A 26,032-nucleotide genomic window follows, 5' to 3' on the forward strand; every position below is an offset into this window, starting at 1 on the left:
AAAAACAAAGTGATTGGGTGAAGGGGCAGAAAGAGAAAGAGGCAGAAAGAGAGGAAGTGATGGGGTAGGGAACAGAAAGAGAGAAAGTGACAGTAATGGTGGAGAGAGAGAGAATGAGAGAAGGGGTGGTGGGAGGGAGAAAGAGTGAGAAACAGGGAAGGAGGGGGAGAGGGGAGAAAACAAAGGTGAGGGGATGGTAAAGCTGCTCCAACAAGTTTCTTGCAAGTCCATACTTGTATATTCTAATAGCCAAGTTGGCCAAATCTAAACATACTTTTTAGATTTGTATGTAAGATGTATAAATCAATTAGAAAACACAGAGGGCTTGGCCAAAGGCTTATAATGTAAATTCTAAGAGCCACATTGGGATCACTGACATAATGAGGGTTTCATTGCATAGCTACTGCTGATAAAAGTAAGTTATAGCAGGTGTGATAAGTATTGAAGAAATCTCTTTGCCTGAAAAGAATGCAGCAATTGGGTTTGAAGATCACTGCATTCACAGCTGCTCTGGAGTCTTTGTGTGCTATTCTTCATCTTGTTTTTAGAGCTGACCCACAGCCAAGCTATATTTCTAGCTGTTCAGTTACTGAGGTCAGTAATATGGTTGGCCTCTTGCTATCTCAGATCTCTCTCAACAATTTTCCACTAGGATTATGGCTGTTATTCTGTGTATGAGAAGGACAAATGGATTTTCTCTGTCTGCGTGCTCTCAATGACCATTTTGTGTAAAGAGCTTTCCATAGTGTGATAAGACCTGGTTGAAGTTGCATTCTTCAGCTGTATTCCTGAATGTCAGAAGAAGTAAAGTGATTGCTGTTTGTTTGCTTGACTTGTGCTCTGTGCTCAATTGACTTGTTAATCTGTGATTTTAAAATCCCAATATAAATGTAGTTTGCAAACTGGCTAGGATTAAGCAGCTCAAACCATATAGAGTTACAAAGAAGACTGTTTTAGAGCACACCTGGAAATCAAGATAAACTAATGCTTATGTAAAAAGCAGCTAGAAACAAAGCACCATTATGGGAAAATTTCCATCTAATAAAGCTCTGATAAAGGTCATCACACACATTCTCAGTCAGACCTCATTTTGGGTTTTAGTCATGGAGGAAAGCTATTTATATCGGACACAAAAACATATTTGTGGGACTCAGCGAAGTTAGATTTGTAGAGGTTTTGTGGGTAGCAGCTGCAGGGCATCAATCTGGATCCATGATAAATGATTCTGACATTTTCTACAGATAGAACTCATACGGAGTGCCTTTTTATTTATTCTCAGATGTCAGATTCTGCATTATTGATCAGGTGCCATTCATTAAAGGTTGCTACATACTAGGAAAAAAATTACACAGCCCCCAAGCTACACATAACATAATGAATTATTCCATTTAAAACAAGTTTCTGAGTTAGTATTAAGCTTGTATGATGAGGTTTTCTGTTGTCAGACCCTACTAAAATTAAGTGAAAGTGAATTGTAACTATTGTCTGAGTTAGTACAGTTTGTAAGATCATTTGTGCAGTGAATGCTAACAAGCCAGAGAACAGCCTTTTATTAAAGGTTATTACATACTAGGCCCCTCTCCTCCACAAATTGCACCCTCCCCAGCTCCACTCTCCCAAATCTTCAGGAATTTCTCAACCCAGAGTTGTGAATCTTATAGCCGGTGAATAAAGACTGGCAGCATGTGGCACAACTGAGCTCATAACTTTTTCACAATTATCTTTCTGTAATTGCTTTGCTTTTAATCTGACATCCCTTTGCCCCTGATAGTGGAAGTGTCAGTCCTATACTTGGTAAATTCCACTAGCTAATACTTATGTTTGTATACCTATATATAATATAGGGGGTTCTATGCAATGATGAGGCGAGGTGGTAGTGAATATAGCTCTTTTATTGAATACAGCATGGTCTAGCGCTGCCTTAGAAGACTGAGAACTGGGCTGACAGGGCCAACTATATATACACAAAGTTCCCGCGCTAGTGTGCTATTGGACCATTCAAACCAGCCGGGGGCTCATGATTGGGGCAGGGCAGTACGAATTCGGATCCTACTCCCTGTTGTTCCTGAGTCCCCAAGCTCTGTCCTTCAGGGTCCAATGAGCCAAGCAAGAACTCCAAATCATAGATACAATTCTAGTCACATATAGAACACTATAACACTATAATATTTAACCCCGTATGCTTCAAATGCAGTAATTTTTGTTATAGTCACATATTCCCTAGGTTTAAAAGTCTAATTACTTTCCAAGATGTTCTTTGGGGCTGAGATCCACAACCATAAATCAGTCAGGAGAATTACATGAAAAACCAAGTCTAAATACTGATTCGGCTCAAGGTGGATCAGAGGTAGAGAATGTATCAGCTTGAGAATCTGGAAATTATCATTCAGTTCTTTGAAGATGCTTGTTAAGGCTTGCTCCATTGCCCTTTTCAAAACTCTCTGATAGTGCTATTAGAAATATCTTCATCTCTTAGATTCTTCTATTATAAATCTTCCAGATTTGGTAACCTTTCTGTGGGTTTGAATATCTAATCTGTTCCGTTGATCTCCTTGGAAAGCTCAGATAAATTTGACTAAATTCTTTTATAAAAATCTCTAGTTTTATTTTACAAAACTGGTCTCCATTACTGTTCTCTCTACATGTATAATAGGGAACTCAGATAATTTCCATGGTTAACTAATTAACCTATCAGGCCCACGAGAAATTGATATTTCTGCTGTGATGTTCTCCCAGTCCCAGGAGCCACCATATACAAACTGAAACTTAATTCTGACAAAATGGAGTGCTACTAGTGGGAGGAAATATTGACCCAGAAATTTAGAGGTCTCTTGTCCCAGATGTGGGTGCACTCCACCTAAAGCTGGGGTGTCTAACATGCAGCCTGTGGGCAGGATCAGGCCCCCCAGAGGGCTCCCGTCAAGCCTGAGCTCACTGTTGTCTGCTTCTTTCTCCCTCTCTCTTGGTTCCAGAGCCTGTTTGGTGTATTGGTTAAGTGCACATCTCGCTTCCTTCTTTTCTGAGGCTCCTCCCCCTCCTCATCCCATGGGGAGGGAGGAAAAGAGCAAGAGCTTCCTTTATTCAGTTCCCTCAATTGCAGGGGAGAGATACAAAGAAAGCATCTTATCTGGGAGAACTGGGTTTGATTCCCCATTTCTCCACTTTTGCACCTGCTGGAATGGCCTTGGGTCAGCCATAGCTATCTCAGACTGTCCTTGAAAGGGCAGCTGCTGTAAGAGCTCTCTTAGCCCCACCTACTTCACAGGGTCTCTGTTGTGTGTGTTGGGGAAGGTAAAGGAGATTGTGACCACTCTGAGACTCTGAGATTCAGAGTATAGGGTGGGATATAAATCCAATATCATCATCTTCTCCTTCTGCATCACAGCTTGCTTTGCCAGGCTTGCTAAGTCATACAAGAGCTACAGAGCAAAGCTTCTATTTTCTCCATTGGTTGAGGCTCCTCCCTTGGGGAGGAAGGGGGGGAGGGAGAGCTTGCTTTGCTAAGCTCTCTCAATCGCACAGCAGAGCTACTGAGCAAAGTCTCTCTTCCTACTATTGACTGAGGCTCTTCCCCTCCTGGTCCCCTGAGGAAGGAAGAAAAGAGCCAGAGCTTCCTTTGCCCAGTTCCCTGGATCCCATGAGAGAAATACAAAGAAAGCACCTTTAAGACCAACAAGTGCTAGTAGCTCTGCCAGCAGCAGAAGTTTAGAGCATGTGTTGATCCATGTTTGAAACAAAGTTACTGTGGCTCTGGAAAATGGTGAGAAAAGAGGCTGATGAAGTGTGAGACAAGCGAAACCATGTGGACTCCTTTCTATACAGTTCTTCTTATTCTCCCCATTACAATGCCACAAGCGGAACTTTTAAGGACTCGACCCTACAGCACTGTCTTATGAACTTGGTTAAGGTGGGTTCCTATGTAGAAATTGTGAAGTACATATACTGGAGGAGTGCAAATTGTTCCTTTGTTCTATTTTGTCTTATATTTGCACTAAATCAATTGCATGTACACACAATGAGAGTGTGAATACTTTATTGTTGAATGGTGATTTGTTATAATTTTTCTATTTAGGTGGATTAGACTGAAGAGTGTGTGTGTGTCCAGGCCAAGTTCACCCATCACATTTCCTTTGTAGGCTGGAGATTTTGAACCTAGGCTTCCCATATAAGTAGGCTGATTCTGATAACAATACATTGCTGTCTCTATTCTTGCACTGTTTCATAGGAGATGTAGTTATTTCTCTGGGGAAGACTGTAGTTTTGTAGAGAAATACATAGCCCTCAGTCTGTGTCATGGTGCCTTCACATGTTCTTGACCAGCACACTGAAGCAACTTATATACAAAAGCTTGCAATACCCAGCCATTTCATGTTTTCCTCTGGGTCTTAGGCTCAAAGCATTGACCATGATATTTCTGTAATGAATGTCAATAAATCAAGGCTTGTAACTTACAGATACATATTTGAACATCTGAACAGCATATTCAAGACTGCTACAGCACAGACAGTGTCACCAATTTTGATGCAATAATTCAGAGCAAGAAGTGTCAGTTATCAGAAACTGTTAAATGAACAAAGTATAGCAAGAGTGCTAATCTTTTAAGCATGTTTTAAGTTTTTTTAAAAAAAATCTTTAATTGGGTTTCTCTGTGTCTTTATAAAGTTTATATGTCCCCTACCTGGTATTACATTTTATGACACACATGGCCTGGCCTGAGAAGGTCTCATTTATATCAGATCCAGTCCTCATAAGAAATGAGTTTGACACCCTTGCTGTAAAGGAACAGATTTGTAGGTTGGGGGTGCTGGAATGCCTGCTGGCTTGGAGAGCATTCCTGCCTGCTTGGAGAGAAGACAGGCTCTTAGGGGACTGTCTCATGAAATGGCCTGCTTTCTCCAATCACGTTGTTTGAAGAAAGCAGGCACTTAGTAAGTGCTTAGTTTCTGCTTCCTAGGCTTGCCAGTCCCCAGGTCCCAGTTTTGGAGGCTCCTCCCCTTCGCCAGCCAGCTGGCTAACCAGGAAAGCCCCAGCCCCAACAGCCGCCAGGTGTCTTTCCAGGTCAGAATGCTAAAAGCAGGTTGGGAACTGCAGCTTTTTTTGGAAGGCGTGTGTGCCTTTAAATCTGTAGGAGCCATCCTGAATGTGAGCAGGGGAAGCCTGCAGAAGAGCATGACTGCTCCCACTGAACTGTGAAGCTCCCTTTGTTTGTTTTACATTCTTTTCAGAAGTCGTTTGCACAGTAAAATAGTAAATAGTAAACTGGAACTTTTGGTTTCCCTGTGTTAGTCTGAAGAACTTGGTTGAAACTTGTTTACATTCAACAGCTTTCCTCTGTGTGTGCTGTGTTTATTTTGGCTGCTCTGTGTGTATGTGTGTGTCTTAATTCCTTGAGCTACCCTCAGAAGTTTCATTTGAAAATTTTATTGGTTTGCTAGAAAGTTAAAGGGAACAGGTAAGGGGGAATAGAAAATTATAGTTACAAATATCAGTATTGTTATTATCTAATCTGCATGTAATATACTTTTTTAAGATACAAATATTATCACATGTTATTATCTCTTTACATTAAATCATCGACATCTAAATAATATATTTTAGTGATAGTAAGTCTTCTTGTTAAAATGTCGATTTAAGTTTTCGTTTCCAATACAAATAATATTATAATAAACAATACAGGAGAAAGGAGATATAAGTTCACACCAAAGAATCTTAAGAGTCTTGAGCGTCTAGCCAAAAATATAGATTCACCCAATATTTTCTTGCTTCTTCCTTAGACTTCCCAGCCAACAACTGGGATAAGTAGTCCAGCTCAGCCGTTTCCAGAATTTTCCCCACCAAGTCCATTCTCGTGGGGATCTCCTAAAGCTTCCATCCCTGTGCCAAAAGAATCCTGGCTGCTGTGTTAATGTGTGCCAACAAATGTCTCATCTCTTTAGAGTAGTCACCAAATATATGTTCAATAAAAATAGTTCTGGTTTAAATGGAATCTGTATCTTCAGAATTTTCTGTAATAGTTCATGGACCATTTTCCAATAGTCTTTCACCACCCCACAAGTCCACGACATATGATAAAAGGATCCAACATGTTTAGTACATTTCCAACATTTGTTAGACATATTAGTATACATCTTACAGAGTTTCTGTGGAGTTATGTACCATCTATAAAACGTCTTGTACAGATTTTCTTTAAAAGTTACTGACATAAGTTAGTTTGATATTGAATTTCCACAGCATCTCCCATTCTTCTAACATAATATTATGTCCCAGATTTTTCGCCCATTGGGCCATGCAATCTTTTACAATCTCATCTTACATCTTCATCTGTAATAAGTGTGAATATAACTTGGAAATTAGTTTTTCTTGAGGACCTAAAAAGATTTTGTCAAATGGATATTGTTCTGTGTTGTAGTCTGTTGTCTTGTCTTTGGCATATCTAGATTCAACTTGTGTTCTCAACCACCAACTCATTTTAATATCCATATTTTCTACCTCTTCCCTGGTTTTCAGTTGGTTATCACTTTTCAACAGTTCTTCCTATCTATAACTCTGGTTAGATTTCAAAAGATTTGGAGGAGTGAATGCTTCCACTGGAGATACCCTTCTTGGAATTTTCTGATAAATTCTCGGTTTTAGCCACGACCATGTATGATACAGAGATTTCTGGAACCAGTGGTTTTTAAAGTAAGAGTGTCCTTCTAATCTTTGATACCATAAATACACATGCCAACCTAAATTAAGGTTGTGACCCTCTAGCAACAACTGTCTCCTGTCATCCAGTAACACCCAGTCTCTTACCCAAGAGAGCACAGAAGCTCTGTAATACAATTGCCAATCTGGGAGGCCCAAGCCTGCTCTCAGTTTAGAGTCTTGAAATATCTTTAGCTTAATTCTTGTTTTTTTTACCATGCCAAATATATTTAGAGATCATCTTATTCAGTTCTTGGAAAAACACACTGGTTAAAAGTACTGGAATAGTTTGAAATAAAAATAACATTATTGGCAAAATGTTCATCTCTACTGAGGCTATTCTTCCCATTAGGGATAAGTTCAAATCCTGCCATTTTCCCAAGTCTTTTTTGATTTAAGTAATTTGTCATAGTTATCCATCTTTAAGCTACTGCACTTATTTGAAATGTGAACACCTAAATATTTAATTATTTTCTCATAGGAGAATCCTGATTTTTGTTGGAAAGGCTGAATTTGTTCTGTCGTCATATTCTTCGTCAAGAATTTTGTTTTGCAATAATTAATCTTCAGTCCCACCCATTGGCCAAATTGGTTGATCTTTTTTTTATCAAACAATCAATTGAATCTATTGGTTGCTGTAGTATAAAGACCAGATCATCTGCAAAGGCTCTCATTTTGTATTGTTCACCTTTAATCACCGCTCCCTTGATACTTGTATCTTCTCTTATTTGGTTATTCAGTATCTCTAAACACAAAATAAAAAGGAGTGGTGACAGTGGGCAGCCTTGTCTTGTACCTTTTTGAATAGCAATTGCCATTCACTATCACCTTTGCCCTCTATCACCTTTGGCAAACTACCGACCGGTCTCTAATTTACCGTTTTTAGGTAAAATTATAGAGAGGGCAGTGGCATCACAGTTGCAGAGCTTTCTGGATGACGCTTCCATCCTAGACCCTTGCCAGTCCGGCTTTCGCCCGGGTTACGGGACGGAGACAGTACTGGTCGCCCTGGTAGATGATCTCCAACGGCACCTGGATCGGGGCGGTGTGGCGGTGCTGATGCTGTTGGACCTGTCGGCTGTGTTCGATACGGTTGACCATCGGCTACTGACCCGCCGCCTCGCAGATGTAGGGGTGAGGGGGTCTGCCTTACAATGGCTTGCCTCCTTCCTCGAGGATCGGGGACAAAGGGTGGCAATTGGGGGCGAGCTGTCCCAGAGGCGCACACTGGACTGTGGAGTGCCTCAGGGGGCAGTTCTCTCACCAATGCTATTTAATATCTATATGCGCCCCTTTTAAAAAAGTATCCATAATATCCACCATCAAATGTAAACTGGTTTTTGGTGGTTTACATTTGCGATGCAAAAGCCGCGGGACTTTGCGGCTCTTCCGGGTTCTCTGGAGCTATTGGTGCAAAATCCGTGCAGACGCTGCACGGTGAAGAGGGACGTCGCTCCGGAGTAAGGTCAGTGCGAAAACGCCCAGAGTCCTGCCAAAAGTGAAGCCCTTTTCTTTGATTTCAGCAGGAAAGATAAGCACTCACTGAAGTGATCCATTTAAATCAGTAAGATTCCATGTGTTTATTTTGACTGGATAAGACCCTATGCATTATGGTACTTGGGGTGCAGCAGTACATTAAAGGTTAAGAACCACTGCAAATTATTCACTCTCCTGATATTCAATTACAAAAAGCCAATCTGAATACAAAAATCTAAGAGATTCTGGGTCATGTTTGAGCTCAATAATAAAGTATCCTCAATTCCTAGACAATCCTAGAAAACTGTTACTTATTTTATTGTTGTTAGTCCCTGTTAAACTTACATTGACTATATTAATTCTGCACAAGCCTATTTCCTGTTCCCTGGTGTTAGTGTGCTGTCACTTTCTGCTCACCTGCAGCTACCTTTATGCATTTGGACCCTAGTGGAAGCCTGACCAAAGGAGCTTGGAGGAGGGCTCCTCTGCCAAGCAGGCAGCGGGGGCACGGGGAAAAGAGGTGATGTAAATGAGACCTTGTCTGACTGGGCCATGTATGTAAAAAAATGTAATGCCAGGTGGTGGAGATGTAAACTTTATAAAAAACACAGACAAACACAATTAAATATATTATAGAATCATAGAGTTAGAAGGGACCTCCAGAGTTATCTACTGGGCATCAGTACTCCCTCCAAGCTGTGGAATCTTGTGAGCCAAAATTACACTTTGTGAGCTACTGCATAATTTAGCTTGCTCTGGAGTTCATTTTTCCTGAGCTAAGACAAAAGTATGTGAGCCGGAGGCTAAAAAACTGTGAGCTAGCTCAAACAACTCTAACTCATGCTAACTAGAGTGAACACTGCTGGGCATATATCTGCTAATGGGTACTCTGCTAATATAGATCATCACAGTATCAAGTTCTGAAAAGTGAGCTTTAGAAAGCAAAGGAGAGAGGAGAGAATGATTTTTTTTGGGGGGGGGGGACTTACCTATCTCAGAAGACTCAGCCATCAGACACAGCTGCACCGCCGAGTCCCAGTTCCAAGACCAAAGAAAGGGAGCTGAGGCAGGCAGCCCGAGGGGGAGCCGAGTTAGCTAGCTAGCTGAGAGGATTCCTTGGTGCACTCTTTTCCCTCTTTCCCCGATTCTGGTGTGGGAACTCATCCCCAAACATGGACCGGAATTTGGGGGGGGGGGCGGGGTTCAGGAGCCAAATCCTGTTGTGAAGTGCTATTTGCAAAAACCCTCCAAAGGGAGAAAAGAAAAGAGGGAGGGGGAGAGTGTGTGTTTGTTTTGAAGTGGGTGGAAGGACAGTGAGTATTTGGATAATAAGGATTTTGGCCTCCAGTGATGGCTGGAGAAGTTAGATCTTTGATCAGTAAACTCAAGAGAGGCAAAGCTCCAGGCCCTGATTTTATTCCCCCAGATCTATTGAAAGATAATATAGACTAGTGGTCCTCTCTCTTGGCCCCATTGTTTACATATATAGATTTGATAGGGGATTTATCTGAGGCCTGGAGAGAGGCTATCATCATTCCTTTTTTTAAATCCGGGCAGAAGGATAATCCAGCCAATTATAGGCCAATCAGCCTCTTGAGTATTCTGGGCAAACTATACGCTAGCCATCTTCTAGAGAAATTGCAGTGCTGGCTGATTCAAGAAAGGTATTTGGTAGATGAGCAGGCTGGGTTTAGGGAAGAGCGATCCACGTTGGGACATAATTTGATTCTATCACATTTGATAGAAAAATATGCAAACCAGCAGAACAGCCAGTTTGGTGTTGTGGTTAAGCGCGCAGATTCTTATCTGGGAGAACCAGGTTTAATTCCCCACTCCTCCACTTGCACCTGCTGGTATGGCCTTGGGTCAGCCATAGCTCTGGCAGAGGTTGTCCTTGAAAGGGCAGCTGCTGTGAGAGCCCTCTCCAGCCCCACCCACCTCACAGGGTGTCTGTTGTGGGGGAGGAAGGTAAAGGAGATTGTGAGCCGCTCTGAGACTCTTCGGAGTGGAGGGCGGGATATAAATCCAATATCATCTTCATCTTCTTAATCTTCTTCTTTATGCAGCCTTTATTGACTTAAAATCTGCTTTTGACTCCATTTCCAGAGGGAAATTATGGGAGAAGTTAAGTGCCACCTCAATTGACAGGAGACTTTTATTCCTGATCCAGGCATTATATACCAACACGTCTAGTAGGGTCAGGTGCAATAAGCAAGGTCTCCTTACTGACCCTATTCCAACTTTAAAAGGAGTCAAGCAAGGCTGCATGCTGGCCCCTTCCCTTTTTGCCATCTTTATTAATGATATGATCAACAACTTCCATCTAGTCGATACTCATCCCCCCTCCCTGGCAGATAGGCAACTGGTAGCCTTACTCTTTGCAAATGACACAATCTTGCTGTCTAGAACACCAGTAGGCCTTAGAAGGGCATTAGCTCAATTTGGTCTTTATTGTGATCATAACCTCTTCGAGATTAATTATCAGAAAACAAAAGTAATGGCTTTTGGCCCAAAACCCAGGCTAAGGAGATGGAATATAAATGGACATAGTCTACAACAGGTAACAATTTACAAATATTTGGGGGTCATGATTCAGTCCTCAGGGTCAAAGAAGGCTCACCAAATATGCTGCCAATTCTGGTCACAAATCGACCCAGGCCACCATTAGGTTTTTTCTCACGAAAGGGGGGCATTTTATACCAGTTGCATTAAAACTCTACTTGGCCAAAACAATACCCCAACTCACTTATGGAACTATGTTGGTTCCATCCTTATCAAGTTTTGATCTCCTTGAGAAAATTCAGTCCAAATTCTTGAGAGCCATTTTCAACTTTCCAACCTGCATTTCCAATGCAGTACTATGCTTGGAAACTGGCTTGCTAAGGATAGAGGCTAGGGTGAGCCTACTTTCAATCACCACTTGGCTTAATCTCAGCCATTGCCCCACGAATATCACTTCGTTGATTTTAAAGGATAGTTATTGTTCCTCTTGGGTTAGAGCCATCCATCAGAAATTGTCTACACTTGGCTTTTCACCTGAATCTCTCCAGATAATGGCCCTGGATCAAGCCAGGGCCATAGTCAAACAGAGACTACAAGACATTGAGAGACAGAATGATATCGCCAAGGTCCCGGATTATCTAGCTCCCCCTCAAAGGAGATATGTGTTAGTTCCAGCCCCCTATCTCTCAACTCTAACAATACCATCCCACAGAAGGGCCTTTTCTGTGGCCCGTTGCAATATCTTTCCTTCAGCAGTCGTTGAGGGCCGCTTTAAAAAGGTGCCTATAGCTGAGCAGGTTTGTCCTTGTGGTGCAGATAAAGTTGAAACAATTGACCATGTTTTGTTTGGGTGTGGCCTGTACCCTGGCATATGAGCCAGGTGCATTTATTCTTTGTTGGAGAGATGTCTCTGGTTTTCTGATTTCAAAATCAGAAATACGCTGTTATCAGATTTTAACCCCCAATTCACAATTAATTGTGCCAAATTTATGGCGGCAGCTAGGAGAATTCGTGAGGATTATGTAAAGGAGGGGTCTTGAACTGACTGTTTTTTTAATATTTCCAAGCTTGTATTTTATTTTTTCTTAAATGCCTGAGTACTCTGTATACCATCACAAATGCTACTGAAACTGATATAAATACAGAGACCATGCATAAAGTTGCCAAATTTTGTTCCCATGCAATCAAATTGCATTTTATGGTTCTTACAAGTTAATGTCGAGGTAACAGATTGTAATTTTAACCACTGTATTCTAGTTAATATTTTTTCTGGAGCTGTATAATTTTTAATTTTTTATTATATGTACTATATTTATTAAGCTAGAAGATGTTTGACCACTACTGTATTATTTGTCATATTTCATTATTCATACTAATGTCCTATATTTTATTTTCACATTTATTTTTTAAATATCTTACGTTTCACCTATTTAGGTCCATCTTGATTTTTACAATTTTTATGTGGTTGTTGTTGGCCTGCATTGTGCTGTGTATTTGGTCATGGACCGTAATAAAGCAAACTGAAACTGATAATAAAGATTTTTGGAAGCTTCAGACTCCGATTCAACAAATTAACAAGGAGGTGTGTGTGTGTGGGGGGGGGAGGTGGAAAAATACAGTCTTTCCACAGGCAGAACTGCTTTTTGCAGCTGCAGGCTTTGATGGCTGCTCTCCCTCAGGGCCCTAGGCAGAAAATTTCAGGTGTGGGGGCAGGGGGTAAAATTCCAGGTGGTGGGGGTGGACCCCAGTGGTCTATAATTGGTCTATACTTGCTTTCACCTACTGAACTGCTGAACCTTTTATCTACTCAGATATCTGAATCAGTCCCTTTTTATTAAGTGAATTTGATTATCAACTTTCATTCTCCAACTTGTCCCGCTTTCTTGCATGGTTCACTATATTACATTGTAATTTGTCACCTCACCCCATTTCAGCTTTAAATAATGCAAATACTTCTTATCTGATTGCATTGATGCTCATTATTTACTCTATTGACTATCTGTACAGAACTGAAAATCTTCCTTTGTGTGTAATCATGGAAACCATTGGCATAAATAATATCTAGGACGGTTTGCCTTCATATCTGGGCTCTGAATATTCCTTGTTTTTTTCATATTTCAGTGGGTTAATTTCTATTTTTATCATTTTTTCCATGCTAAAATTGTACTTGATTCTACAACAAACAATCTAGCTTCCTAGAAATTACCTCTAGTTCTGTCTTATATTTGAAATAGTGATGAAGAGCCAAGTAATTAAAGATACGGTATAAAAAGCTGTATAATGTATTAGATTGTACACAAATGCTTGTTTCTTTCACAGTATTTTAAAGACAGTTTTAATATAGGATTTGGAATCTGTGAAGAATTTAGAACAGAAAACCTTATCTTCTCATTGTTCTGCATACCTCACTGTATATGCCTGTTTCAACATACATTCACAGTGGTGTTGTAGCTCTTGCATCTGTGAGTCACATTCATTCTGTGCACATGGATGGCAAGAATCTGGGGAGGAGCAGACTATATGAAAAAAGTGGTTTCTATAGTATTTATAGATGTTCAGATTTATGCTATTTGTATTCTGCTTGGTCCAGATTCCCAGAATTAAAATCAGGTAAAGGCAGAACTGGTAAAGGCAGGCCTCAGATTCAGTGGGAATTCACAGGAGCACAGCTCCTGAACCTTTCTGAGAGTTCCACTTCCTCCTTCTGAGAGTCCCACCTCCTTGTCCATTGAATAGTATTGCAGCTGCATAACAATCCCTGGATGAGCTCCACCACCTATTTTTCTACAAAATGACGGCTGGGTAAAGGTATTCACTGTACATTACTGGTTAGCAATTAACTTAGAACAAAAATTATAGAAAAACTTTGCTATAGATGACTCTTGAGGTACATTTTGCAGAGAACCATTTTTCCTCACCTGGTCTACCTGAGTCTGACCTGTGTATTATTTCTCTGCTTGGGTTGTATTTATCATCTTGCTTGCTATTAGGGTTGCCAGCTCTAGGTTGGGAAATATCTGGAGATTTGAGGGGTGAGCCTAGGGAAGGAGGGGCTTGTGAAGGGGAGAAACCTCAGCATGATATAATGCCATAGAGTCCACCTTCCAAAGCATAAATTTTCTCCAGGGGAACTGATCTTGGCCATTTGGAGAGGTAATAGTGGGAGGTCTCCAGGTACCAACCTGGAAGCTGGCAACCATACTTGAATGGCAGTGATACATCTGTGCTGCTGAGATATATTGGTAGAACAAGTCCTTTCAGGAGCTGATAACTTGGGTGCTGAACAGTTATTTAAATCCTTCATATTCCTCAGAACCAGAACATCTTATATCATTCTCTTCACCTCCATCTTATCCTCACAACAACCTTGTGAAGTAGGTCTGACTGAGGGTGTGTGAGAGAGCTGCCAGGTCTCCTCAGCTTTCCAGGTGGAGGATTTGGGGGGGGGGGGTGTTCTGGGGATGGGCAGGGCTGTCGCACGATGTCCCTGATGCAATGACATCATGTGGAAGTGTGGGACATTGCACAGTGACATTCTGCATTTTGGGCAAAACTATGGGTTGTTGAGCTTAAAAACAGTTTTGCCCAAAAAGCAATGGCACCATGTGATGTCCTGGTGTGATGACATCACTTCCACATCACATTGGAGGACATCACCATGTGGGGTGGGGCAGCAAACTGAAGCCCAGAAAATCAGGGAAACCTCGACCTGGACTGAGAGGCTAGCATCTCTAGTGTCAAGGTCATCCAGCAAGCTGGGCCAAAGTAATCCAGCAAGCTTCCATGGTGGAGTAGGGCTGATTCAAACTGCGTGTCCTAGATCCTAGTCCATCGCTCTAACTGCTTAAGCTTTGTTGATCATGTTTATGGTCAGTGATATACAAGTTTCTTTAGTAATGGAAATGCTCTGTCAAACTCACCGCAGTATCTGTATAATTGCTATATAATCTGTATAATTGCTGTCCCAAAAGAAGTTAACAACAGCGTTGTAAAAAACGTGGCTGCATATATGAGACCAGGCAGAGCCATATACTTTGTGGTATCTGTTTGGTTTCATGCAAGATGATAGGCTACACAAACATTATAAAGTTAGGGAAATCCCTATGTGGATTTTAAACACTGTTGTCTATTTCATGCCAAATGCCTAAGGCTCAGGGCACAATTTAATGGAGCTAAATTGACACTTGCCAGATGGGGGAAAGTAGCTAATTACCTCAGTCTTTTGTGACTGAAGAATTTTTGATACCTTTCCATGTTTCTTGTGGTCAGAGTAAGAGGGTAGCAAATTCTATAAATTTACCTGGGATTATAGCTGCCCTACAATTGATAAATGAAATAATATCACCACTTAAATCTTTTCCATGATAAATAGAAATTAACTTCAAGCAAGAAGATTTCATCTTTTTGTCCAAATATACATTCTCATGTTTTTACTTCTTATTTGAAAAACTGAACAATTCAGCAGTGTAGAAGCAGATAAATGATAATTGTATGAACATGTGAAAGCCCTCAATGCTAACCCGGAGACTACAGCTAGTGCAGAATGCTGCGGCACGGCTGTTAATGGGGCTGCCGCGATGGGAGCACATTCAGCCAGTGCTGAGGGAGCTGCACTGGTTGCCTGTTGTGTTCCGAGTTCGCTTCAAGGTGTTGGTATTAACCTTCAAAGCCCTTTATGGTCAGGGACCTGCCTATCTACGGGACCGCCTTTCCCCATATATCCCCCAGAGAGCACTGCGATCAGGGACAAAAAATCTGTTGTCTGCCCCTGGCCCAAAAGAAGCCAGGCTGTGTGTGACGAGATCCAGGGCTTTTTCAGTGGCAGCACCAGAACTTTGGAACACCCTTCCAGAAGCCATAAGGGCCCTGCGGGATTTGTCTGTGTTCCGCAGGGCCTGTAAGACCGAACTATTTAAACAGGCCTTTGCTGTTTGACTGAAAAAGGGCTGCCACCGGACATCTTATAGAATGCTGGCGATCAGTCAAGAATTCAATACCACCTATACTGTACTGAAACAGCGCTATAGAATGGTTTTAAAATTGATATAAGTAAATTATGGTTTTATATGTTTTATTGGATTGATTGTACTTTATGATGTTGTAAGCCGCCCTGAGTCCGCTTGCGGAGAGGGCGGGATCTAAATTGAAAGTAATAAATAAATAAATAAACATTAATTGTGTAATTATCTTTTTAAAGCACTTGTAATGGAATGCAAAGAATAAAGACCCAACAACCTTTTAAAAGGGTGACCAGTTATTATTTCTATCTTTATATAAAGACAAGCAAAGGCATGTTGGGAAACGTCATACCCTACAACTATTTTATTTCATTCTATATAGGTGGTGTGTGTTTGTGTGTGTAGACAGACAGACAGAGAGAGAGACTATATTTTCTTACTGTTAATCCAATGCACAGAGAAAGGCTGAGAAAGTGTTCAGTTCTGATGTAGTTGCAAAAAGCATTCTGTGGAGAGGATGTGGGGACTAAGATTGTCAGCTGGCCAAGATAAATACCTAGTATGCTGTGCTTTTAGAACAACATAAAAAGGTAAAGGTAGTCCCCTGTGCAAGCACCAGTCGTTTCCGACTCTAGGATGACGTCGCATCACAACGTTTTCACAGCAGACTTTTTACAGGGTGGTTTGCCATTGCTTTTCCCATCTAAACTTTCCCCCCAGCAAGCTGGGTACTCATTTTACCGACCTCGGAAGGCTGAGTGAACCTTGAGCCGGCCACCTGAACCCAGCTTCTGCCAGGATTGAACTCAGGTCATGAGCAAAGTTCAGGACTGCAGTACTGCAGCTTTACCACTCTGCACCACGGGGCCTCTAAGAACAACATAAACAACACCAAAAGGGAGCATAGATAGATAGATAGATAGATAGATAGATAGATAGATAGATAGATAGATAGATAGATAGATGAATTTATTGTCATTGTTCTCAACAAAAAGAGAGCAACGAAATGAGGTGCTCTTCCACAAACATACCAACACATCAAACACACATATTCATAAACCATTTAAATACATCTAAAACCATTAAACCATTTAAACCATTAAAACCATTTAAATACATCTAAAACGGATAAACATTCATAAAACCATTAAAACCATTTAAACCATTAAATAAACATTCATAAAACCATTAAACATTCATAAAACCATTTAAACCATTTAAACCATTAAATACATCTAAAACAGATAATCCTTCATAACCCTGCATTTAACCTAACCACAGCACTTGGATAGAAACTGTCCTTAAATCTGTTTGTCCTAGCCTTCAACACTCTATATCGTCTACCTGACGGTAAGATCTCAAAAAGCAAATGGCCCAGATGTGTATGGTCCCTTAGGATCATTTGTATCTTCCTTTTACATGCCATATTATACAGATCCACCAATGAGGGGAGAGAACATCCACAAATCTTTTGTGCTCTTCTCGTCACAGAAAGAAAGAAATACTAGAGAGCATGACACTGTTATGACTGCAATGAACAGGACATGTTTTCAAATAAAGAAATTCTTTAGGATAGTATTGTAAAATGAGAATAAGGATTATAGACATTATAGAGTGATTACAGGGATAGAATTAAACTCAGCTGTACTTGTACTAAGTACATATACAAAAACATATACAGAAAGAATTGACAGATGCACATATGCACATATAAGTATTGATTGATGTGCTGAACGCAGCTCCGTAAGACATCCTACATCCATCAAAAGGACAGGCATCTAGTATATTGTCCTGTTGCAGAGTGGAAGACAATCTCTTCTGCTTAATATTTGCAGCTGCGGTATATAACAAAGCTTTTTTCAGCAATGCAGAAAAGAGAATGAAGAGACTCTTAAACACTTAGACTTTGATTATATGGGAGAAAACCAAAACTACTTACAGTGCGTTTTGCTTATAGTCTGGGAATGGGAATTTACCACTTGAAAATTCATTGGGGGTTTTTTTCCTATTCTATGTTCCTCTGATGCAGATACTATTTGAAATATGCTGCTCTCAAACCATATAGAGCTTCAAGGGTCAATAGCAGCACTCCTCCCACCCCACATCAGCTGGGCTCAGAGGCTAATCAAGCAAACTGGTGGGCTTTCACATTAACCCTTTCATGAGCTCCTTGCTGTTGATTTTTTTGCATTGGTCACAAAAATGCAACCAAATACACTTATCCAAGAAGCCCATCTCTACTCCACATAAAGTTTTCTAGCCAAATATCAGCAATGGTGGGAGGTAGACAGGGAATGAGACATACAAATATATGGCATTCTGATGCTGTGACACTCCTGGAAGGGATGTGATTGCATTGGTATGATGCTCTAGGACTCTGTTTTACCACATATTTTTGAGGGAATCCTAGAGTAGTGCACCAACACAATGACATAATTTCTCAGGTTGCACCAGAAGTGAGATCATAGCATTAGAATGCCATGTATTTAGCTCCTGCCATTCCCTCCTGCCACTCTATGGATCAGGGCCCTGGCAAATGTTTCATCATGCTTCCCATTAGACTTGCCCTGTTTATATATTCCAGAGGGGCTGATAAAATCCTGACTGACTTTCAATGTGACTTTGAACCTTATAATTGAATAATAACAGAGTGATAATAAAGGCATAAAGTTCGATGTTGGTTTTGTTTTATAGATGTTCGTTTCCCAGTCCTTTGCAAGAAGCTTTTAGGTTTACATCCATTGTGTCAAGAAATGTGTAAGTCATAAGATATAGATTTTTATTGCACTGTTCAATTTTGTGGCTGCTTACAGCAAAAATTTATGCTTCCTTTCATTATTTAAAGCAGTAGCAATGAGGAATTACAAAGCTCATTCTTCATTAACCTCCAATAAGCCTGCTCTACAGTCAGCAATTGCCATTACATTGATGGAGTGCTAATATAGCTTGATAGCTCTGCTCTGCCTCTGTCTCCACGGACAGTGCCACTCCAGCTTACTCCCTCCCCATGCAATGTATGTCCAATAAAAGGTGCCAGAATGACTAATGAGACAAGTGGTTCATAAAGACACTCTACCCAAAGTGAAAATGCTCTAGTCTTAGGCATCACACAAAGAACTAAATAATCCAAAAATGCAAGTGTAACTGTTGGGTACGGAGGGGTGCTAATACTGTACTCTCCGTATTACAATGCTGAGTTTGTGATAGTTAATACATAGCTCTTCCATGACAAAGATCTGTGAAGAACAATCATTCACATGCCACTGAATCAGAATTTCAGCAGTGACATTTGAAGAGTCCAGAAATAAGACTATAAAGTAGATTCTGCTTACATTTATGACTCAGGGGTAATTCTTGAGATCAGTTACAACAAGCATAAAACATTTAAAGAAACCACATAAAATGTTATGAACAACCTACCATGGGAAGAAACATTCCCATTTGGTTATTCAAGAACTTTTAAAGATGACCATTTTTATAAAAGCTTTCTTCTGTCCTATTAACAATCCCAGCAAGAGGTTTTATTATTCAATCAATCACACTAATAAATTCAAAATAATTAAGAGAAATGGCTCTACAATATACCTTTGGATATGTTTTCCTCTATATTTTAATAATGTAATGTGAACTGTTTTTACGTGTTGTGAGCCGCCCTGAGCCTGCTCTGGCGGGACGGCGGGATATAAATCCAATAAAGAGAAACAGAATTAACCTGAGAAACATGTGAGGATCAGTAGTATCAAAGACATAATCACTTACATAAAAGAAGGACTGCACTGAACTCCATTTTCAAGTTTGTGGCTTGGTGGGGTAAAATTTATTCCAGGAAAACACTTAAAATAATAATAATTATAATAATTAATCTGTGTGCTTATTTCCCTTTCTATTTTACTGTGTCCCTATGCTACTGCCTCTTTCTCCTTTAATCAATCACTTGGTGATTCCAACCAATCAGGAGTCACATAGTGGATGAAATTATGTCACTAGACTGTCTAGTCAATAAGATTTCTAATGTAAAAACATTACTAATGGCAACCCTATCTTATATCAAGTAATATATTTTGAAGTTCTGTTTGTAGAGAATTTTTCATTAGCAGTATTGGTGGAACAACAAAACATTATAGATAATGTGGCATATAAACTCTTGGGGTTTTTGCCTTCTGGCTGAGGGGAGGGGAAACCCTTTCATTTACATTGCAAATTAGTTTTAATTACATTTCCAGTAATCTTGACTGCATTTTTCTTTTGGTCAAAGCAAAGATTTTTAAAAAATGTCCATTAAGTCTTGGGCTGCTTCTGAGTTGAATGAATTGCAGTTCTTCTTCCTTCAGGCTGACTCCCTGGTGTAGTGTATTTCACAACCGTCATCTGACTTTAAGACCAGTACACCTACTTACTCATAAATTGCATGTGAAATGGGAATGCAGTCAGCCGTATGGCTCCATCAGTTCTGCCTGATGAAATCCATTTGACTTACTATTTTCAAAACTATCGCTATGGTATCTCCTTGAATTTTAAGTTACCTACCAAAGACAACTTTTTATAATTTATAATCTTTTATAATTTGCAAGTCTATAGTACTTTTCATTTAACAATGCACCCCTTTACAAGTATTATTGGATCTTGACTTTCCTTGAGAGAAAGGAAATTATTTTTCTGAGTTTACAAATGAAACACCTGGAACAAAGAGATCAGGGCATTTTGTCTTTTTTAAGTGAACATGGGGAAAAATTGCTCCACGTATACCTATTTACTTTGAATTAAATCCCATTGTGTTCAACAGTGCTTACTCAAAAGTAAATGTGCATAGGGTTGCAACCATGGCCTTGTTCTATTCCTAGCATCTCCAGTTAAAGGATCTCAGGTAACAACACTGGAAAAGGGACCAGATCAGTCTTGGCCTATCTACACAGGCTTCTAGTCTGTTTCCAGACACATTTCAAGGTGCTGGTGTTGACCTTAAAAACTGTATATGTCATGGGACCAGCATACCTGAAGCACCACTTACTCCTATACAGACCTTTTCAACTACTACAATTATGTTCTGAGGTTTTCCTTTAGATGCCCCCACTTTCTGTGAGTGGATGGGTGACAACCTGGAAGAGGGCCTTTTTTGTAATGGATGGCACTGAAACTCTAGACCTCTCTCCCTAGACTTAATTTACCTTTCCCTTTCTGTTGCCATCTTCTGCCAGCAGGTGAGAAGACTTTTTGTTTTGTCTGGCATTCCCTCAGTGATCCATCCTTCTTGCCTTGTTTTTGATTTAATTTAGTTTTTTATTTTATTGTATGTGTATTTATTTTGATTTTGTTTTAATGATGTGTTTTGTTCATTTTTAATGGTTTCCAAGACATGTTTTTATTATGTGTGATTTAAATCTGTTAGCTGCCTTGGTGGACCTGATGATAGCGGAAAGGCAGGGTATAAATTATGAACTTTGATTAATAAAATAAGGGGGGGGGGGAAATCTCCCCGAGACATTGAAAAGCCATTGCCATTCAGAGTAGACAGTACAAGGGAAGACTGACCAGTAGTCTGATTGTATGTATAAGATATATAAGATAAGATGTATAAGACACGTGTTCAACATTCATGGTTGGTTAAGAATGTCAATATTACTACTCAGTGCAATATATTGTTGTGCATTGCTTAAGAAAATGACGCTGTTTTGAATGGGCAACTTGTTAAGATCTAGAAAGACATGTGATCACTTCTCGCTCTGTTAACTGAGATTAGTTAACTACAGAATTGTACTTGTTTACCCTAAAGTAACGTCATCTGTTAGATGGGAAGAAGATGGTTAAGCTTTAAGTAGGGCCAAGTCTATTTGTACAGATGTAAATCAGAAGGGCTTTCCTGGAGTATTAACATAAACGTCTGCCTAAATATGTTGAACTAAAATTCAGTTTTTACTTAAAACTGAAAAGTCAGAAATGTAATTGGGCCTGAAATTTGGGGATGGGCTCAAGACTGAAAGTCAGGGCATGAGCAATTTGGGCTACAACTGATTTTTACATGTGCTTATTTAATGGGCTAAATTATAAATAAATATATTTATAATTCAACATTGTTACAATGTGTTTATTACATTCCTGTGTACAGCTAAAGAATCAAAGACATCTAAGCAATTACAGTAAAAAAGATAGAATGCTTATAGATAATGACACACTCTTTGCATGATACAATTACCTTCTTCAGAGAAACAACAAAAGAATGCAAGGTCTTTTGTAGTAAACTGGAAGCTTTTTAATTACTATTAAAACTTGAGGTAGATGCAACAAACTGATTTTACATAATAGCTACCTTTTTGTAATAAATATACAATTCAAGAATACCTATGTAGTGTTTATATCATGGTATCATATTATACCTGACAACAGCAATAAACCAGATGTTACTTTGGCACTCTTAAGGTAAAAGTTGCTGAGCACACAGCAGTTCTAGAGATCAATTCTTTCATCTTGCTGTCCAAAATAATTTAGGCAATTTTTCCCCCCTTATGTACATGCAGAAGGAGCACATGTATAATCAGGCCTTGAATTCAGCAGGAGCTCACAGGAGCACAGCTCCTGAATCTTTCTGAGGGTCCCCCCTCTTCCTCTCCACCTACCTTGTCCATTGAATAATAGGTGCAGCTGCCTAACAATCCCTGGATTAGGAGAGTGGGCAGCCAGCCAGCCACCAGGAGCTTTGCCACAACTCCAGGAGCCCTCATTAACTCCTGGAGAATCCCACACTATCCTTTCTCCACTTCTTATGTCATTTTGGGTGGTGGGTAGCTTGCTGGCCTTTTGACTGTTGGGAGGGAGGCCAAGGAGAGCCCCAGCTGAGAGAGGCCTGCTTTGGCTGGCTGCATCTCTAGCCAGCCCAAGCAGGCTTCATGTGTCCGGGACTCTCCTTTCTTGCATCGGGTTGCTTTTGGCTGGTGGGGAGGGGGGTGGCATATGCTAATGAGTTATGCTAATGAGCTTCACCACCTATTTTTCTACAAAACAACCCCTGTGTATAAGGTATTACTGTGTCATGCAATTATGCAGGTGTTCATTCTGGTTAGTACACAAAAAGAGCTGATATACACTGTGTATTTAAAAAATGTTTCCTCTTCTCTTTAAATTCTCTGCTCCAATCACAGAAAAGAACCACATCATAATCTATAAAACAGATGAATTTTCCAAACTGTTTGAGCTGACAAGATTTATTGCCCTTATTCTTTGAAAATGTATACAGTTTTGTAGTCAGAAATCTGGTAGCCAAGTATGGCAGTTTATTCCATTTTTAGGATCATCCTTAAGATATTGATCATCTTCATTCAGTTCATTCAATTGATGTGTACCTAGTAGTACTACAGAAACTATTTTTGGCAGCTGTAATATTTTTGGATCTGCTGATGGACTATCAGAATAAGAAATGGCTTAAAATAACTCTAATATGAAGTAGGGTTGCCAGCCTCCAGATGGGTCCTGGAGATCTCCCGCTTTTACAACTGATCTCCAATTGACAGAGAACAGCTCCCTTGGAGAAAATGGCAGATTTGAAGGGTGGCCTCCATGACATTGTACCATGCCCTCTCCTGGCTCCACCCCCAAAGTATTCAGGTATTTCCCATCACAGACCTGGCAACCCTAATATGAAGAGAAATTAAAGCATCTTGTACAGTCCCTAAGTCTTATAACTAAGAGATAACTACAGTTGTGTGTTCTTTCTCAGGATAATTTTTCAAACTTCCAGTTCCCACCACTAGTTTGATTCTTTCCCTACAGATAGGAGTCAATCAGTTGTATTCAAGTTCAGTTGTGTTTGGAGTGGGGATCAGCCTGTGGGCGGGGGGAAGAGAAAAGGGAGACAAAGGCTGCAATGACACATACTTAATAATGCACTTTCAATCCATTTTCAGTGCACTTTCCAATTGGATTTTACTGTGTGACCTGGCAATATCCAGTTGGAAAGTGCATTATTTAGTATGTGTGATCACAGCCATAGTTACCATGCTGAGAAAAATCAAGTTACAGCTTTAAGAGAGCCAGTTTGGTGTAGTGGTTAAGTGTGCAGACTCTTATCTGGGAGAACCGGGTTTGATTCCCCACTCCTCCACTTGCACCTGCTGGAATGGCCTTGGGTCAGCCATAGCTCTGGTAGAGGTTGTCCTTGAAAGGGAAGCTGCTGTGAGAGTCCTCTCAGCCCCACCCACCTCACAGGGTGTCTGTTGTGGGGGGGAGAAGATACAGGAGATTGTAAGCCGCTTTGAGTCTCTGATTCAGAGAGAAGGGTGGGGAATAAATCTGCAATTATTATTATTATTATTATTGATCACAGACTATAAAAGGGAAAGCCCTCCATTGGTCTGATTCTTTCATTACAGATAGGAGTCAAAGAGCTCTCAGTGCAGAGGCAGCAAGTTGGGACTTAAATTGAACAGGATCTATTCTTGTTCCGTGCTCTTTAATATCTGTGATGAACTATTGAATGAGATTGGCTTCTCTCACTGGTGCTGGTTGTTATCAGTTTATATGTGACATTTCACTAGGTATTTCTTTAACTGATGGTCAGTATTCATAAGATCGAGTTTGCAGGATGGGGACCATGGACTCGACCTGTAAACAATCACAATGTCACAATGTCATGGTAACTTGCATGTTTCCTGGAGGATGCTTCCGTCCTCGACTCCCATCAGTCGGGCTTCCGCCCGGGTCATGGGACGGAGACAGTGCTGGTTGCCCTGGTAGATGATCTTCAGCGGCATCTGGACCGAGGCGGCTCAGCGGTACTGATATTGTTAGACCTATCGGCAGTGTTCGATACGGTCGACCATCGGTTGCTGACCCGCCGTCTCGCCGACGTGGGGATTCAGGGGTTGGCTTTACAATGGCTTGCCTCTTTCCTTGAGGGTCGGGGACAAAGAGTGGCGATTGGGAGTGAACTGTCCCGGAGGTGCCCGCTTAATTGCGGGGTCCCTCAGGGAGCAGTTCCTTCCCTGATGTTGTTTAACATCTACATGCACCCTCTTGCCCAGATTGCCCGGAGATATGGGCTGGATTGCCACCAGTACGCTGATGACACCCAGCTCTATCTGCTTATGGACGGCCAGCCTGCCTGTGTCCCAGAAAACCTGGACCTGGCATTGCAAGCCGTGTCTAGATGGCTCAGGCTGAGCGGGCTGAAACTAAATCCAGCGAAGACAGAGGTCCTTTGCTTGGGTCGCCGTGGTCCAGGGAGGGAGATTCCCTTACCAGCCCTCAATGGTGTGCCTTTGACAGCGGCGCACAGGGTTAGGAGCCTGGGCGTGCTATTGGAGCCTACTCTAACTATGGAGGCCCAGATAGCAGCCACTGCCAAGTCTGCATTTTTTCATCTTAGGCGGGCAAGGCAGTTGGCCCCTTTCCTGGAGAACGGCAATCTGGCAACAGTGATCCATGCAATGGTCACCTTCAGGCTGGACTACTGCAATGCCCTCTACATGGGGCTGCCCCTGTGCCGAACCCGGAAGTTGCAGCTAGTGCAGAATGCCACTGCCCGGCTGTTGTTAGGGCGGGATATAAATCGAACAAAAAAAAAAATGTTGTCTTGATTCCTGTATGTTCAGTTCCTCTTCTGGATTAGCATTGTGGCATGCATGCAGAAAGGTCTTAAACCTTCCCCTGTGCTGTTACCCTGACCTGAAATGACTTGACCGAACCAATGATGAAATCTCATTTTAAATATTCATGTCTTTGTTGTTATTTATGTAGCCTAATCAAATGTGTACAATTCTGTTTGTTTTTTGCTGACAGGTGAAGGTCATGGTGCGCATTTGTTCTACCCTGGCCAGGGACTCTTCTGAATCCAGCTCCTTCTTGAAGGTTGATCCTCGCAAGAAGCAGATTACTCTGTATGACCCACTGTCTTGTGGAGACCAGAACTCCTCCCAAAAGAGGAGCAGTCAAGTGCCACCTAAGATGTTTGCATTTGATGCAGTTTTCCCGCAAGATGCCTCTCAGGTAGACATTAAGTCAAACTGGCAATGTATTGGTCTTGAGACTTGTAGTATTATTATTCCCAACATTGATATTATATTGATTTTTAAATAAATAACATTCAAGACAGAATTCAAGTAGTGCCAGAGCATATGCTACCATAGCCATAGAGGTACTACCTGCCCCAGGGTGACCAATCTACACTTGAACTGTAAGATTTAGAGCTGTATGCTTCTTGGAGTATAGCTTTCATGTTTGGAACTTCCAGCACTTATCCAGAATGTGGAGTAGGAAGCAAAACTTTATACCAGTGGAACTCTGCAGCTCACGGAAAGCCATGTTCAGTTACCATCAATCAAAAGAGCTTCATGTCCCGTGTGCCACCCCACCAAACACACACACACACACATAAGGTTAATATTAAGTATATAACTACAACCCAATGGTGTCAAACTGAT

The 26,032-nt window shown here is 40.9% G+C and overlaps 1 protein-coding gene across 1 annotated transcript in view; it reads left to right on the top strand.

Moving 5' to 3' along the window:
• The window catches only part of KIF26B (kinesin family member 26B), a 763,222-nt gene that overhangs the window by 606,848 nt on the left and 130,342 nt on the right, over positions 1 to 26,032 (top strand). Inside the window, exon 6 of the mRNA XM_060243792.1 lies at positions 25,392 to 25,598. Within this exon, the coding sequence (XP_060099775.1) occupies positions 25,392 to 25,598 (207 nt within the window). The remainder of the gene's footprint in view (positions 1 to 25,391; positions 25,599 to 26,032) is intronic.

The sequence above is a fragment of the Heteronotia binoei genome, chromosome 1 (genome assembly GCF_032191835.1).
Source record: "Heteronotia binoei isolate CCM8104 ecotype False Entrance Well chromosome 1, APGP_CSIRO_Hbin_v1, whole genome shotgun sequence".
Taxonomy (NCBI): domain Eukaryota; kingdom Metazoa; phylum Chordata; class Lepidosauria; order Squamata; family Gekkonidae; genus Heteronotia; species Heteronotia binoei.